This window comes from Lynx canadensis, chromosome A3 (assembly GCF_007474595.2).
Source record: "Lynx canadensis isolate LIC74 chromosome A3, mLynCan4.pri.v2, whole genome shotgun sequence".
Lineage (NCBI taxonomy): Eukaryota > Metazoa > Chordata > Mammalia > Carnivora > Felidae > Lynx > Lynx canadensis.
The window spans coordinates 104,022,137-104,039,707 of NC_044305.1; the positions used below are offsets into that span (position 1 = coordinate 104,022,137).

The following is a 17,571-nucleotide window of genomic DNA, read 5'->3' on the forward strand; positions in this document are numbered from 1 at the left end:
ACCTGAACTTTGAACTTAGAATTATGTGAGCTATATTATACAGCCCAGGAGACAGAATGAACTTGGTCTGTATGGCTGATAGGAAAAAAATCTACAAGATGTTAGATGAGGGTGGGGGGAGTACCCTCCATAAATTTTGGTATCTTTTGTATAAGTTTTTAAGGATGCATATACCTATATTTTCTGATAATGAATAAAATATTTCCCTAGAAGCATCCATAAGGAAACTGTCATCAGTGCTGAACTTTTGGGCACACAGCAGGGAGTAGAAACTTGAAGGGAGAGAGGCCTTTTCCTCTTACATTTTCCTACAAGGTTTCATTTGTTCACTATTTCTATTTTACTTTTATGACAACATACAGTAAAATCAACGGGGATGTACAGATAGAGTTTAAATAGCAATTTTGTCTATTTAATGAAAAAAAAAAACATTTCTGTAATGGAAAAAAATTAAAATTCCGGTAGTTGCACCTGAGAAAGCCTGTTCCTGGCAGCATCTCTCCTGGTGGAGAGAATGCACCCCTGCGGGGTAAGAATGAATCAGATTTAGAAAGCACAGCCTTTAGACGCCAGTTCCCTAAAAGCGCACCCCGTAACAGTCTTTTAAGGGTACTGTAAACCTTTCCTGGGGCTGTCATAACAAAATACCACGGACCAGGGGGCTTAAACAACAGAAATTTGCTTTCTCATAGTTCTGGCGTCTAGAAGTCCAAGATCAGGTGTTGGAGGGTGGGTTTCATCTGAGGTCTCTCTCTTTGGCTTGTAGATGGCCGTCTTCTGCCTGTGTCCTCACAATGTTTCCTCTGTGCATGTCAGCATCCAAATTTCTACTTCGTACAAGGACAGCAGTCTTGACTTTGACATATGAATCTGGTTGGGAGGGTGCACAATTAAGCCAATAACAGGCACTGATTACCATCCCCACTTTAGAGCCAAGGAAACAGGCTCAGAGAGGAGAATCAATGTGCCCCAGACCACACAGCTTCAAAGTGGTGGCACTGGGGTCACAGACCCAGAACTACTGGCCCAGAGGCTCAGAATTACCACTCTGCTCTGTATAGGAGTAGCTATTAGGTAGTTTCCATTGAGAAAGTAAAGTAAGTCCATATTTAAACCAAAGGATCTGCCTAATTCTGTTTGCCAGTTATCTCCTAGAATCCCATGAGATTTGGCACAATGTTTTAAACACTGCAGTGCAGTGATCAGGATATAAGGGTCATAGTTGACAGTAGAGGGTGAATCTTCTCAACTCATTGACGTGCCAGTGCGCCTGCAAGGCCCACACTGTCTTTGACCCCTCTCTTCTCCTTCCTCTCATTCCCTCTGTCCCAGCCCCATTGCCCTCCTTTCTGATTCTCAAACATTCCACAAGGGCTTAGCTCCAAACCACTCCCTGAACCTGGGTTATTCACTCCCCAGCACCCACCTGCCCAACTCCCCATCCATCCTTCTAGTGTTGTTCAGATCCCACTTTCTCAGGGAAATGGGCCCTGACCATCTTACTTAATTCTTCAATCCACTCCTGCCCTCCTGCTGCCCTCCTTTCCTGATCTTTTACTTTCCTGCATTGCCCTTATCACCTCTGCCATGCCATATTATTTTTAATCTCTTATGTTTCTTATTTAGTGTCTGTTTATGCTTGATAGAATTTAATCTCCATAAGGATGGAAATCTTTATTTTGTCCACAAATATTTCCCAAGCTGCTGCAACAGTGTCTAGAAAATAGAAGGTTTTCAATAGGTATTAGTTGAGTGAGAATTTTAGAAGTGGTGAGAAATGGTTTCAATCAATCCCTTGCAATTAACCACAGAAAAGAGGGTGTATGAGGCTGTTCTGTGCCTCAGGTTCCAAAAGGACACTATTTCTCAAGGCTTCCCTCCTCCCCTCCTTTAGGAAGCCCAGAGCCCCATTTTGTATTTTGCCTGTGCCCTGATGGGTAGATGATCACTGGTTTATTCTCCCTCACACAGAAGGGCCGTTGCCAGAGCTCCAGTCTAACCTAGCTATGTATCCTTGGAACCATGAGAGATTCCAAAAATAAGTCTGCAGCCTAAAATGCTGGTTTGTTAAAAATCGAAAAGTTTATAAATGGAGGCCCAGTACTAGAAGAGAAAAAAACCTATAGGGACAGAAATCTAATCAGTGTTTCCCAGGAACACTGGAAGGAAGGGATTTCGCTGCAAAGGGATCATAAACTTTCGGGGTGTTGGAAATATTTATATCTTGATTGTGCTGGCTCATACATCGGTCACATCTTGTTGAATTATAAAAAGGGTAAATTTTACTGTGTGTCAAGTAGGCTTCACTAAATTTGACCTACAAAGATAATATGGAGGTGGGGCAATCGTGTAAGAACAAGATGTAACAGGACTGGCCATGAGTTGTTGAGGATGAGTGATGAGTACACCTACCTGTTTCTGTATATACTTGAAATTTTCCATATTGAAAATTTTAAAATAAAACGCATCTAACAAATACATGCAAGCAACAGAAAGCAATAAAACTGTACTGAAAAAAATCAAAGAGGATTGATTTTCAATAAGGGTATCAAGACCAGTAGGTGGGGGAAAGACCGCTCACTTTAACAAATGGTGCTGGAACAAGTGAATATCTGCATGTAAAAGAATGAAAGTGGGCCTGGCTGCTCAGTTCGGTTAAGCATCTCACTCTTGATTTCAGCTCAGGTCATCATCCCAGGGTCTTGGGATTGAGCCCCGTGTTGGGCTCCGTGCTGAGTGTAGAGCCTGCTTGAGGTTCTCTGTCTCTCCCTCTGCCCTTCTCCCCTGCTTGCATATGTGCTGGTTCTCCCTCTCTCTCTCTCTCTCTCCTCTCTCTCTCTCTCTCTCTCTCTCCTCTCAAATAAATAAAACAAAATAAAAATAAAATAAAATAATGAAAGTGGACACTTAACTCACTCCACATATAAATATTACTCAAAATGAATCCAAGACTTACATTAAAAAGCTAAAACTATAAAATTTTTAGAAGAAAGACACAGGGGCAAATCTTTATGACCTTGGATTTGGCAATGGGTCCTTTAATATGGCACCAAAAGCACAAACAACCAAAGAAAAAATAGATAAATAAAAATAGATAAGTAAGACTTCATCAAAATGCAAAACTTTTGTGCATGAAAGAGCATTATTCACTGAGTGAAAAGGCAACCATAGAATGGAAGCAAATACTGTATCTGAAATCACATACAGGAATCCTCTGCTTTTTGAATGTTATCAGGCCACTTAGCTTTTTTTTTTTTAACATTTATTCATTTTTGACAGACAGAGTGTGAGATGGGGAGACACAGAGGGGGAGGGAGACGGAGACACAGAATTTGAAGCAGGCTCTGAGCTCTGAGCTGTCAGCACAGAGCCCGCACGGGGCTCGAACCCACAAACTGTGAGATCACCACCTGAGCTGAAATCAGCGGCTTAACCATCTGAGCCATCCAGGCCCCCCCAGGCCAGTTAGGCTTTTTGAAAGACCTACATTAGTACCTGTTTTTCACTAACCAAAGAGGATTTCATTTTATGAAAAAGATGAAAAGCAAAATTAGCATTCAGCATTGGTTTGCAATGAGCTGTTGTAGAGGCAGTACGTAGCCCAAGCAGCGAGGGTGTCCCTCCCAAACTCCTTCCCTAGGAACTGCACTCAGCGTCTCAGCGTCCGGCCACCATAGTTTATGAACTCTTTCTTTGAACATAAGTGCTTTATCCCAACTTACTTTGTACATCCATTAGCAAGATGTGTCCTAAAGTATCTGAAAAGCCTGAGAGATTATTTTTGGGCCCAAGAACACTCAAACTTTTTCCATATAAGTTGACTTTTAAACAACATGGGTATGAACTGTGTGGGCCCACTTATACACAGATTTTGGGGGGATAAATACAGCATGGTACTGTAAATGTATTTTCTCTTATGACTTTTCGTAATAATATTTGTTTCTAGCTCACTTTATTATAAGAATATAGCATATAATACATATAACATGCAAAATATGTGTTAATCAACTGTTTATGTTATCGCTAAGACTTCCAGTCAACAATAGGCCTCTTAGTACTTATGTTTTCAGGGAGTCAAAAGTTATACGTGGATTTTGACTACATGGGGGGTTGACGCTCCTCACTCCCATGTTGCTCAAGGGTCAACTATAAATTAATAGTAACCGCTTCTTCACTTTACGCCATTTCAGATTTCATAGGGAATATTCTGGTTGGGGTAGTGGGGAAAATCTGTATCTGATAAGGGTCTAGTATTCAAAACATACAGAGAACTCTTACAACTCATCAATAAAAAAAAACAAACAAACAGGAACCCCATTTTTTCAAATGCTTTGAAAAAGGACTTTTTTCCAAAGAAGGTAAAGAAATGGACACAACACTTGAAAATATTCAACATTATTCATCACTAGGAAAATGCAAAATCAAAATCACTATGATATACCACTTCACATTCAGGAGGATATCCATAACAAAACAAAAAAGTAGAACAAAGTTGGAGGACTCACATTTCCTGATTTTTAAACTTACTACAAAGCTACATTAATCAGCGTGGTACTGGCATAAGGACAGACAGATCAAAGGAATAGAATACAAAGTCTGAAACAGAGTCTTGCATATATGATCAATTGATTTTCAACAAGGGTCAAGACCATTCAACGAGAGATGACAGTCTTCTCAACAAATGGATATCCACATGCAAAGAATGAAGTTGGATCCTTACATCATACCATATATAAAAATTAATGTGCGCCTGGGTAGCTCAGTCGGTTAAACATCTGACTTTGGATCACGTCATGACCTCAAGGGTTGTGGGTTCAAGCCCCGTGTCAGGCTCTGTGCTGACAGCTCTGTGTCTCCCTCTCTCTCTGCTCCTCCCCCACTCACTTCTGTCTCTCTTTCTCTCAAAAATAAACATTACAAAAAAATTTTAAAAATAAATAAATAAAAATTAGCACAAATGGATCAAAAACCTAAATGTAGGAGATAAAACTATAAAATTTTTAGAGAAAACAATAGGGAACATCTTTATGACATTGGATTTGCAATGATTTCGTGGATAGGACACCAAAAGCTCAGGCAACAACAAAAATAGGTAAATTGGACAAAATGTAAAACTTTTGTGCCTCAAAGGATATTAAGATTGTAAAAAGACAACCCCCAGGATAGGAGAAGATATATGCAAAGTGTATATTGATAAGGGATTAATATCCAAAATATAAAGAGCTATTAAATTCAACAACAAAACAACAAAAAACAACCAATAAAATGGGCAAAAAAACAACCTTGAATAGACTTCTCTTCAAAGAAGATATACAAATGGCCAATAAGCACATGCAAGTATGTTAAACATCATTAATAGGGAAATGCAAATTAAAACCACAATGATACTAACCTCATACCCATGAGGATGGCTATTATAAAAGAAAAAGAGAAAAAGGAAAGAAAGAAAGAAAGAAAGAAAGAAAGAAAGAAGGAAGAAGAAGAAAGAAAGAAAGAAAGAAGAAGAAAGAAAGAAAAGAAAGAAGAAAGAGAAAGAAAGAAAGAAAGAAAAGAAAGAAAGAAAGAAGAGAAAGAAAGAAAAGAAAGAAAGAAGAAGAAAGAAAGAAGAAAGATAGAGAGGAAAACAAGTCTTGGGAAGGATGTGGAGAAATTAGAATAATGGTGTATTGCTAGTGGGAATGTAAAATGGGCAACCTCTGTGGAAAACATGGTGGGGGTTTCCTCAAAAAGCTAAACATAGAATGACCATATGATCCAGCAATTCCACTTCTAGGTATATGTCCAAAAGATCTGAAAGCAGGACTCTTAACATATACCTGGATACCAATGTTCACAACAGTAGTATTCATAACAGCCAAAAGGTAGAATGAACAAACCAAATGTGGTATTTACATATACTATAGAATATTATTTAGTTGTAAAAAGGAATTAAATTCTGAAACATGCCACAATGTGGATAAACTGTAAAAATGTCATGTTAAATGAAATAAGCCAGAGACAAAAGGATAAATACTGTATGATTCCACTTATATGAGGTACCTAGAATAGGTACATTCATAGAGATAGAAAGTGTAATAGGCGCTACTAGTTGTTGGAGTAAGGGAGAAGGGAGAGTGATTCAACGGGACAGAGTTTCTATTTGGGATGATGAAAAAGATCTGGAAATGGATAGAATGGCTACACAACATTGCGAATGTACTCACTGCCACTTAAAAATGGTCAAAATGGTAAATTGAATGTTATGTACATTTGCCACAATAAAAAATTTCAAGAATATTACCTACACTACAGTTCAGTCTTTGTGCTGTAAAATTCTATGGCGCCTTGACAAATACTTAAATTTCTTGTATCCATCATTACCGTATCATATGGAACAACTCCATCACCCTAAAAAATCCCTGTACTTTATCACCACCCAGAATCCACTGTGCTTCACCTACTCAACACTTCTCCCACCCCCAAACTTATGGTAACCACTGATCTCTTACCGTCTCTATAGTTTTCCCTTTCCCAGAATGCTATGTAGCTAGAATCATGCAGCATGTGGCCTTTCAGAGCAGCGTCTTGCACTTAGCAATACACATTTAAGGGTCAATCCGTGTCTTTTCATGGCTTGACAGCTCATTTCTTTTTATTGTTAAATGATATTCCATTGTATGGGTGGAGCACAGCTTGCATATCCTTTCACTTATTAATAACATGTCAGTTGCTTCCAAGTTTTGGCAGTAATGAATGAGGCTGCTGTAAACATTCATGGGCAGTTTCACGTGGACATAGTTTTCAAATCAGTTGGGTTTCTCTTTCATTTTTTTACTCTTAAGTTAACATATAAAATTAACTTTAAAAAGTCTGTAATTTTATAAGTTTTAACACACATACAGATTTGAGTACCACCACTACCACTGGGATACAGAAAGTTCCATGACCCTAAAAAACTCCCTTGTGCTACCTCTTTGTGTAAAGGTCAAGCCCTTCTCCTTCCTGAACCCTCAGCAACCACTGATATGTTCTCCTATAGTTTTGGCCTTTTCCAGACTGTCATATACATAAAATCATATAGCTTTGAGTCTGGTTTCTTTCACATAGCCCAATGCTTTAGAGATGCATCCCTGTTGCTGCGTGCATCAAGAGTAATTCCTTTTACTGTTGGGTGTTGTTGGATCGTACGGATGCCCCATAGTTTATTCATCCATTCACCCATGAGGAGGACATGTGGGTCTTTTCCAATTTGGACTACTATGAATAAAGGTGCTAAAACATTATGCACAGATTTGGGGTAAATATAAATTTTCATTTCTCTAGGCAAATATCTAGGAATGGAATTGCTGGTCACCTGGTCAGTGACTTCACAAAAGATTGATAAACTGTTCTCAGAGTCACTGTACCATTTTACATTCCCACTGGCAATGATGTATAAGTTTCCCATTCTCAGAGTCCCCGCCAACATGCTTGGTGTTGTCATTTGAAAAATGTCTTAGCTGTTCTAACAGGTGTGCAGTGTTATCGTGGTTTTAACTTTGCATGTCCCTAATGACATTGCACATTATTTCATGCACCTGTCTCCTGTACATCCTCTCTGGTAAAGTGCCTGTTAAAATCCTTCCCAATCTTTTATGTCTGTTGGTTTTCTAGTGTTGAGTTTTGAGAGTTCTTTATGTATTCTGCATATCGTTTTCATTGGATATGTGATTTTTAAATATTTTCCCCAGTCTTTGGCTTGTGTTTTCATTGTCTTAACAGTATCTTTGGCAGAGCAGAGTTGTGTAATTTTGATCAAGTTCCATTAATAATTGTGCTTTTGGTATCATAATAAGAATTCTTGGCCTAACCCAAGTTCATAAAGATTCTGTTATGTTTTCTTCCAAAAGTTGATAGTCTTATGGTTTATATTTAGACCTATGATACACCTTGAATTAATTTTATATACAGTGTGAGTTGAGGTTCAAGGTTCTTATTCTACTTATGGATGTCCAGTTATCCAGCACCATTTGTTGAAGACTATCCTATACCTATTGAACTGCCCTCCAATCCTGGTCAAAAATCAATTCACCGTATTTATGTGGGTTTATTTCTGGAATTTATTCTGTTCTATGTTGGCATCTTCTAAAAGTTGAAGCAGAGAAAGATCTTACGCCAACTGTACCTGTGAGCAAAAGGTTAACAAAAATCCTCTGTACAGTCAAAACTGACCTTGGGTTAACTTTCTAGAAACCTCACAGAGCTGGAGCGTCTACACTCTTTGAGGTAAAAATGAGCCCAGATTGGTAAAGTGCCTCTGGATTACAAGGACCATGAATGGTGTGCAAGTGCCTGGCAGGGGGCGGTGGTTCTGGGCTTCCCTGAGTGTCGTGACATGTGACCGGGACTTGTGGCCCTGGAGGTTCCGCCTGCAGAACGACGTGCAGGATACTTGCTCCTAGTTGGGACGTGAGCTTGGCTCTGACACCCACCTTTGTGATCTCATTCTCTCACATTTAATCTTCCACTAGGACTGCTCTGTGCACAGCTGCGAGACTACTGCTGAAGAAACACACCTGACTGCCAGGTCCGGACCTCTATCCTTCTCAGTGAACCCAGCGCCACGCGTGGGCTATTCCAGGTACTGAATAGGATTGCCTCGTGAAACCTAAGACCAGCCGCTGGTGGGCATTACAGTAACCAACTAATTCTGCCTTGTACCAGTTCATGTAATACATCTACTTCACTGTTAAAATACCTAGTGGTCGAGAATATAGATTTGTTTGAGATCTGCGTGCAATTAGAAAAATAGTTATACCTTACTTCCTAATAATGCCTAACCTAAACACCATCCTCTCCTCACTGTAATAGATTTGTACTTGTCTTTGTTCAGTGTCTCAAGGGAGTAAAATAGTCAACATTATTTGCTGTCACCCAGGAAAATTAATAATTCACTTGGACCCAGGAATTCACTGATGCCTCATCACAGTTAAACCAAGACTCAAAGGAGATGCTATTCCCTAGGTGATCGCTCTGACCCTATATGTAAATGAGCTCTTTTGAGATCCCCTGATGTGATGACTCTAAGACTCACTTTAAGTATCTGCCCACTGACGTGCCAAGACATATCAGCTGACGGAAGGACAGTATCTAAGAAAAGATTGCAAATTCATCAAAATTACCCACAACCAACCACCAGAAGACAGTAAGAAGGATCTCTGAGACTAACTGGGTATCGTGTGCAATGCGTACCAAACTTTTCTGAAATAGCAAGGACTTGATACCATTTGCCTAAATCAAACCCTTTGGAATCTCCTTCATGGAATGGAAAAAGCAGAGATGGAAAAGACTTGCTATGGTCTCACAACTTGCATCTACAATCACCTGAACTGCATCTCCCAGATTACCATAAAGCTTTCTTTTCATATATACATGAAAGGAAAGGTGAGCTGACATCTAAAGCTGTTAACACACAGAGCATATCAAAGATCCATGGCCTATTATTAACCTGTCTTTTGACCCAGTAGTTAAGGCATATCCTGTTTGTCTCAGAGCAAATTCAGCCTTAGCTAACCCAACAGACACATCTCCAGATCTTATACTGGAACTATAAAATCTGATGGTACCACGTGCAGGGCAGTGCTTACTTCTAACTGAGATCATCTATTATTTTCTGCTATTTAATTAACTAATTATGAAATACCGTTACCTTTTCCTCCTCAAATGCTATTCTTTGTTGTAACACTCTAAAGTAGCAATTTATTATTTTTCCTGGAGGTATAAATAGTATTTTGTAAATAGCCTCCTAGGGATTGTGATCCTGCCTATAAAATTTGGCCAACTTGAGGTGACCATCAACAATTAGAACCTCGCTTTGGCTGACACAATTAATGAGTCCAGCCCTTAGAGCTCAAGTAGTTAGTTATGGATAATAGAATGACCTTGGAGTTCGCACTATTACTAATACTCCATCTTTACCTAGATTTTGTTCCAGAGGTGGGATGGAACAATCCATCACCTAACTTAAGGAAAAAGGCAACCTGGCTACTCAAGGTAGACTCAGGAAGTTGTTGGATTTGTCTTTAGGCCTGAGAAATACTGGGTCATGGTTTCTATGTGCTTTCCAGTCCCATCTCATAATATTCTTAATTATTCTTGTTTGTCTCATAGTTGTTCAATGTCTGTTGTCCAGAATCGCAAATGCACATCAATCAAAGACAAAACGAGATGAAAACATGTTGATTGATACTCAACTGATCATCAGACTTCTGGAAATGAAACCTCATCTTCAAGAAGAATCAATAACACTGGTAGAACTCTGCCTAATTCCTAGGGTATTTCCTGCGATTCTACCGGATGGAAGATTAAAAAGAGAGACTGAGGGGAAAAAAATTGCTATCCTCCTACAAAAAAATTATCTGACCACAACAATGAATAACTACTATAACCGGCTTTAAATTCATCCTGATCAACCCATAACAACTTCATCCCAGCAGTTACACTTCTGAAAAAACAGCCAATTGGCAAGAGCCTCCTTTCAATGGAAAAACATCTGCAAGTTAGCCAGTCATCAATGAATCACTTGCTTGCACAGTTAAAAGTTAAAAAAAAAATCCTTAAACATTACTGCTCTTGAAAATCCACCAATCCCTGAACTCTGTGTGTCCCAAGAAAAAAAGGAGGCATAAGACTATTTGAAGAAAAAATGGCCAAAAATTTTCTAAATTTGGTGAAAACTATTAATCCCACAGATTCAAGAGACTCAACACATTCCAAACAGAATAAACTTTTTAAAACTATACAAAATACATCATAACTGAATTGCTAAAACTTCTTGATAGTCTTAAAATCAGCCAGAGGGGAAAAAAGACTCATTATATACAGGTAAAGACTTTGTTTCCAAAATTAAGCAAGCCAGAAGGCAATGGAACATCTTTTTTTCTTCTTTTTCTTTTCTTTTTTTCTTTTCTTTCTTTTTTTTTTTTTTTTTTTTTTTTTTTTTTGAGTGAGTGCACGTGTGTGCAAGCAGGACCAGGCAAAGGGAGAGGGTGAGAGAGAATTTCAGCAGGCTCCACGCTCACAGCAGAGCCCAATGTGAGGCTTGATCTCACGACTGTGAGATCATGACCTGAGCCGAAATCAAGAAAGAGTCTGAGGCTCAACCGACTGAGTCACCCACCCAGGTGCCCCATTCATTTTGTTTTTCATTTTTTTTTTTTAATGAAGTTGACACGCAATGTTACATTAGCTTCAGGTATACAACATAGTGAGTTGACTAGTGTATTTGTTATGCTGTGCTCCCCACAAGCATGGCTACCAATGGTCCCCATACAATGCTATTACAGTACCGACAATGGAACATCTCTAAAGTACTGCAAGAAAAAAGTGTCAACCTCAAGTATGCCTAACATCCACTCCTATACACTATACTGCCACTGTCTCTTGTCTACACTACTGGAATAGTTTCCTAACCAGTTTCCCTACGTCCATCCATGGCACTTTCCAATCCATTCTCCAACAGAAATCAGATTACTTTTATTAATATGCAAACAGAGCCCTGTAACTCCCCTGCTCACAAAAATGGTGGCCTACTTCCCTCTGAATAAAGTCCAAAGCCCTTGACATGGCCTGCAAGCCCTATCTACTTTTCCTACCTCTCTTCCGCTCCTGCCCCTCCAGTTCCCACTGAGTCAGCTTTTTGCAGCCTCAAACATTCACGAGTGCATCCTCCTGGTCAAGAGAAGAACTCTCCCTCCCATTCCTACTTGTGTGTCTCACGTCAGGTCCTAACTGCAAAGCCCATAGGAAACCTTTCTTGACAACTCCCATCCTCCCAAACCCAGTTAGGCTCTAATGTGTTCCCGCAAGCATGGTGCACAGTACTTCTTCATCTAAGCACTCGTCAGTGTTTGTAAGGCTATATTTATTGTGTGAAGATTTGATTGTTGTCATTCTTCCTCCTAGACAGTAGGTCCTTGACATTGGCTCAGCATGGAATATGTAGCAATAAATATCTGGCATATGGTATGCACTGAGCAAATACTTAGTGGAATGAGTGAATTATAGATGACCATTTTACCTCAGAATTATGAGGAGATAGGCTGGTGTCTTCTTTACAGAAGAAGAATACAGAAGGGCTTTCCTGTTCTTTCTGAAAGGATTGTGGGAGACCATTCTACTGTGCACGTCTCCAGAATTAGAAACCACCGAGGCAGACTTGAAGAAGCGCATTATAGCTCCTGAAAAGACAAGGATCAAGGCTCAGCCTTTGCCGTGGCATCGCTTTCATTCTTGCTTACACACCAGGGAGGAAATGATTCACACTTGACAATCACACAATCAGGTGTATTTACTTTGCATGCCTACCTCCCCTAAGTCCCAGGCTCTTAGAATGTATACCGGTGGAGGCAGGAAGAATTTTTCTTCCCACTTCCCAAAACTCAAGGGAAGAGAATGGGACACAAAGGATCCGGCAGTTAAAACTGACACACGGGGTTGGGGCGCATGAGTGGCTTAGTGGGTTAAGCATCTGACTTCAGCTCAGGTCATGATCTTGCGGTTTGTGAGTTCAAGCCCCACATCAGGCTCTGTGCTGACATCTCAGAGCCTGGAGCCTGCTTCAGATTCTGTGTCCCCCTTTCTCTCTGCCCCTTCCCCCACTCACCCTCTGTCTCAAAAATAAATAATAAAAAAAATTTTTTTAATTAAAAAAAAAAGTTTAAACTGACACAGAGGGCTGTGTGTTTGTGGCTCAGGGGAACAGGCCCAGCCTGAGTTCTACGGGCCCAGAACTCAAGGACCTACTGATATGAATGCGCCATGTTAATCATGGCAAAGTTCCACCCTTTATGGAGGCTTTAGGGTATAAAATGACTGCTTTGTTGCATAGGGTCCTAGAGTTGCAGAGGAAATCAATTCCATTTATATACTTTAAATAAATTTATAAGCAACAAAGGTCTAATACTGTAAATGACAAAATCTTTTCCCTTGCCAAGCATTTCAAACAGCAAACTCAACAATGGCAGTTAATGTATCATTCAAAAGACACTCACACATGGGTACCTGGGTGGTTCAGTCGGTTAAGTGTCTGACTCTTGATTTCAGCTCAGGTCATGATCTCACAGTTGTGAGATCGAACCTTGCATCAGACTCTGTGCTGACAGTGTGGAGCCTGCCTCAGATTCTTCCCCACTCCTCTGCTTGTGTCCGCTCTTAAACAAACAAACAAACAAATAAATAATAAACAAACTTTTAAAAAAAGTCATGTAATCAATTAACTCATTACACTTGACTATTCCACCTGTGAATCCAAATGTAATCATCACCTCAAAGCTGGCTGACCATAATCAAGTCTACAAAAATGCCCCATTGAAATAATGCACCCTGGGGGAAAAATACAGTCTCAAGCCAGGGACACACTGACTCTTTAAGAGGGATTTAAAGCCTTACACCCCTGCCTTCTTCCCAGCAGTTCTATTCTCCCGTCTGGCCAGAGTTTCCTCCTGCAAAATTAAGGGCATTTCTATGGTCTCTCCCAGCTCTATCCACCTAAGGTTTTCCCATATTCAAGGCCTGCTGTAGCATACATGTGCACATGATCTGGTTTATTTTTAGCCCACAGGCCACTTAGGGATGAGGTAAGAATTCCAAGCGAGGTTCAAATTTGCAATAATACCAGTGGCCCAAGTACACAACTTCAGGCTGCCAAAACTTGGTTTAAAAATATCTTAGAGCTACTGAATCACACCAAACTATTTTACAATGAGAAAACTGCGATCCAGAGAAATCTCATTTCTCCTGATTTTCCTACTCATCTTTCAAGATTCAGTTCAGCCACACACCCATAAGACTCCCCTGACCACTCCCTGCTGTCATCCACTTCAAATATTTACTGACTGTTAGGTGCCAGCCCCTACTGCAGGCACTTGAGATCCACCAGTATACAACTGAGACAAAAATCCTTCCCCTTGAATAGCTTACACTGTAGATGGAGACAGGCAGTAAACAATAAGTATAATAAATACAAATGGATACTATAAATCCTACAGTAGGTGGAAGGCTATAAATACTGTGGAGGTGGAGAATAGAGTGGGGAAAAGGAGATCGGGAGGGTCGGGGCGGTGGGGGGGGGGTTGGATTGTGATTTTTAGTCACGTAGGCCTTGTTGAGAAGGTGGCAGTTGACAAGAACCTAAAAGGGGTGAGGAAGTTAGTTATGCAGGCATCTGGGAGAAGAGCGTGTCAGGCAGGGGGACTGCCCATGCGAATATTCTTGGGTAGGAGTATGCCGGGGCGAGCACAAGAAACAATGAGCACACGGGTGATGGGGAAGGGATGGGGAGCAAATGATCATGCAGAGAGCTCTGGGGACCACTGCCAGGGCTTTGGCCACTGCACGGTTTGAGCAGAAGAGGGAGATGATCCGACTTCTGATCTCCAAGGTTCACTCTGGCTGTTTCACTGAGAATAGAATGTGGTGGAAAGCAACAGAAGCACAGAAACCTGATGAGGGCTATTGCAGTAACTTAGGTAGGAGATGACGGCAGCTTGAAACAATTGGTAGCAGTGAAGGGAGACGTAGTGAGAAGTGGTTGAATTCTGCCCATATTTTGAAAATATGACCAACAGAACTGGTTGACAGATTGGATGGACTATAAAGTGAAAGAGTCTTTCTGAAGGTTTTCTTTTTTTAAGTCTCAGCTACATACTTACTAAATATTCCAATTCATCATAACGTGTCTTAATTTTTTCCCCATCTTTCACCCTGCACTAAGCTGTCTGAGGGAAGTCGTGCTGTAGCCACTTCCACATTCCCAATGCCTCCTGCAGCATTCCATACATATTTGCCAAATAAATGAACATTAAGCATGGCAGATGTGAGTTCACATTGGACCCAATACTGTCTTTAACATCTCTCTGCCAAGATGTGTTCTGCCTCAGGTATGAAAGTCCACTTGCTGGCTATCAATGGAGACGTGAGGTCAGTCCGGCCCCAATCTAACGAGTTCAGGCTCCACGGGCTGGTCTCCCTTTCCTGACCGCATTAGTTTTCTATTGCTATGTAACAAATTGCCACAAACCTAGCGACTTAAAACAACACACATTTATAATATCAACTTTCCATGGGTTAGGAGCCCAGCCACATGGGTCCTCTGTTGGGTTCTCGAAAAGTCTACAATCAAGATGTCAGCCAGGGTGTGTTCTTACTTTGGGGGTGGAACCGGGGAAGATCCTGCTTCCAAGCTTATTCATGTTGACAGGGCAGTTAATTTCCTTGGGCTGTACAACTGAAGGCTCCATCTTTTTGCCAGCTGGGGGCTGGGGGGATCCTGATGTTCCTAGAGGCCACCTGCAGTCCTTTGCTATATGAGCTTCTTCAACATGTTCACATTCATCATCAAGCTGGTAAGGAGAGTCATCGGTCTGTTAAAAAGAAGTGTTACACACCATAAAGGAATCCCAGGAGTGACATCCCAGCACCTTTGCTTTATTCTGTTAGGTAGAAGCAAGTCACAGGTCCCACACTTGAGAAGAAATTACACAAAGGCATTGGGGGTCACCTTAGGGTCTGTCCACCAGAATGACTTCTATCGTTAGAATTTTTTCACCATGCCAGCAATTCTGACCCACTACTAGCTCTGGCGTAGCAGGGCCCTCTAGAACTCGCTGTCCAATACACATGTGACTAGTGTGACAGAAGAAGTCCACTTTGAACTTCTTTAAAAATTTAATGAATTTAGGGGCCTCTGGGTGGTTCAGTCAGTTAAGCATCCGACTTCGGCTCAGGTCATGATCTCATAGTTTATGGGTTTGAGCTCCACTATGGGCTCTGTGCTAAAAGCTCAGAGCCTGGAGCCTGCTTCAGATTCTATGTCTCTCTCTCTCTATCCTTGCCCAGCTTGTGCTCACTCTCTCTCAAAAATAAATAAACATTTTTTTTAAATTTTTAATTAAATTTAAAAATGATACTCAACTCAGTTATTGGAGAAATTTTTATGTGTCTTTGGAACAACCTGAGTATATATATCTTTTTCAACTAACTTTTATGAAATCTGGATACTGACCAAGTATTTCCCCTGAAACTTTAGCGTTCAAATTGAGATGCGCTGTTAATTACAACATCTACATCAAATTTCAAAGACTGAGTACAAAAAATATCTCATTAATAATTTTTATGTTGATTACAGGTTGAAATGATAACATCCTGTATATATTGGGCTAAACAAATCATACTATTAAAATAATTTTCATCTCTTTCTTTTTCTTTTTTCTTTTTTAATGCGTTACCAGTTAATTGAGAGTTACATATGCGGCTCGCATTCCCCCGCCTAGAGAAAACAAAGAGGTGTTGGGCTTACAGTAAATTTGGAAAGACACACCATCAAAGTTAGCTAATAAGGCAAGACAATATGTGACTTATCTGACTAACGCCAAACAGTAACTACTGTAGAGGGCCCGAGGAGGGAAGAAGGGGACACCCACAGGCCGGCCAAACTGGAGAAGGCGAGCCAGAAGTCGTGAGTTTTGAGCGAAGGCGCCGCAGGGCGCGCTGCGCACGCCCCACCCTGCGCTCCGCCCGTTTGACCCCGCCGCCGCGCCGTAGGTCAGGCTGCACGCCGCCGGCTGCCATGGCGAACGTGTCCGAGCGGACGCTGCAGCTGTCTGTGCTGGTGGCCTTCGCGTCTGGAGTGCTCGTGGGCTGGCAGGCGAACCGGCTGCGGAGGCGCTACCTGGACTGGAAGAAGCGGAGGCTGCAGGACAAGCTGGCGGTGACTCAGAAGAAGCTGGACTTGGCCTGAGACCCCGCGCGCGCCCGCGCGCCCACCTCGCCTTGCGCTGGCGGGGCCTCCGGCGGGGCTCCGACACGTGACCCACGGTCTCCGTACACACTCTGCAGCGCCTTGCTCTTGATGGAGTCGGTGAGCGGTACTGACGGTACGGAGACTAAGCGGAGATGTAGGGGACGGGCGGATATCGTGGGGCAGGAGCGCCTGTGGATACCTTATAGGAGGTGACTCTTTCCCACAGACACCAGAGGGAGGAGGTTTTCTTTTCCCCAGAAAAACGTACACCGTGGTGTCGTAGTTCAGTTCACTGCGTGCCTTTAGTGGGCATGCCTTACCACGTGCAGTATCGTTGCACCTTGACATTAAACTTCTGGAAAGTAAGATACTGGAAAGAAGGAAAGGAAAAAAGAAAACGGATCGTGGGGGTATGCCGGCCACCTCCTTTCCCCCATGTCATTCTTTTCGATAGTATCCTTGGTAGATCTTGGTATATCTTTGCATTCATGTTTTGTAATCTCCAGTCTGAATTTGGTTCTTCGCAGCCTGGTAAAGTGGAAAGAGCACTGGCCTGGAAGTTAGGAGCTTTGCATCTAGTGGTAGCTTTTTCATCAAGCTATGCAAATTTTCTTACCTGTAACATCAGATCTCATAGTTCATAGTTTAACTCCACAAGACAATTTTAAGTTAACGATTATATATTTCTAATTGTTTTTCTCTTCTGTTTCCAGCAGTTTGTCGAAGATGGATACAGAACACTGGACAGATCTAATTTCTCCTTGCACTTTATGAGTCAATTTTTTTTCAAAATAAAAAAATTCTTAAACCTC

The 17,571-nt window shown here is 41.2% G+C and overlaps 1 protein-coding gene and 1 long non-coding RNA gene across 3 annotated transcripts; one reads left to right on the plus strand and one right to left on the minus strand.

Annotated features, from left to right (window-relative positions):
* Positions 1-464: 464 nt before the first annotated feature.
* On the minus strand, positions 465-13,053 carry LOC115509756. The gene is made up of 3 exons (XR_003967482.1): positions 13,021-13,053; positions 12,038-12,197; positions 465-870 (listed from the first exon to the last, which is right to left on the minus strand). It is a non-coding gene; the product is annotated as an uncharacterized LOC115509756 (long non-coding RNA).
* Positions 13,054-16,574: 3,521 nt separating this feature from the next.
* On the plus strand, positions 16,575-17,571 carry MTLN (mitoregulin). 2 transcript variants are annotated; one of them, XM_030311810.2, is made up of 2 exons: positions 16,575-16,892; positions 17,473-17,571. In XM_030311810.2, the coding sequence occupies exon 1, from the start codon at positions 16,586-16,588 to the stop codon at positions 16,754-16,756; it is 171 nt and encodes a 56-aa protein (XP_030167670.2). In that variant the 5' UTR covers positions 16,575-16,585; the 3' UTR covers positions 16,757-16,892; positions 17,473-17,571. The 2 variants fall into 2 exon arrangements, with proteins under 2 accessions (XP_030167670.2, XP_035920256.1); XM_036064363.1 differs by having other exon boundaries at positions 17,476-17,571.

Bases quoted from the DNA above. Each gene is read 5' to 3' on its own strand.
- MTLN (XM_030311810.2), top strand. From the start codon at position 16,586: ATGGCGAACGTGTCCGAGCGGACGCTGCAGCTGTCTGTGCTGGTGGCC.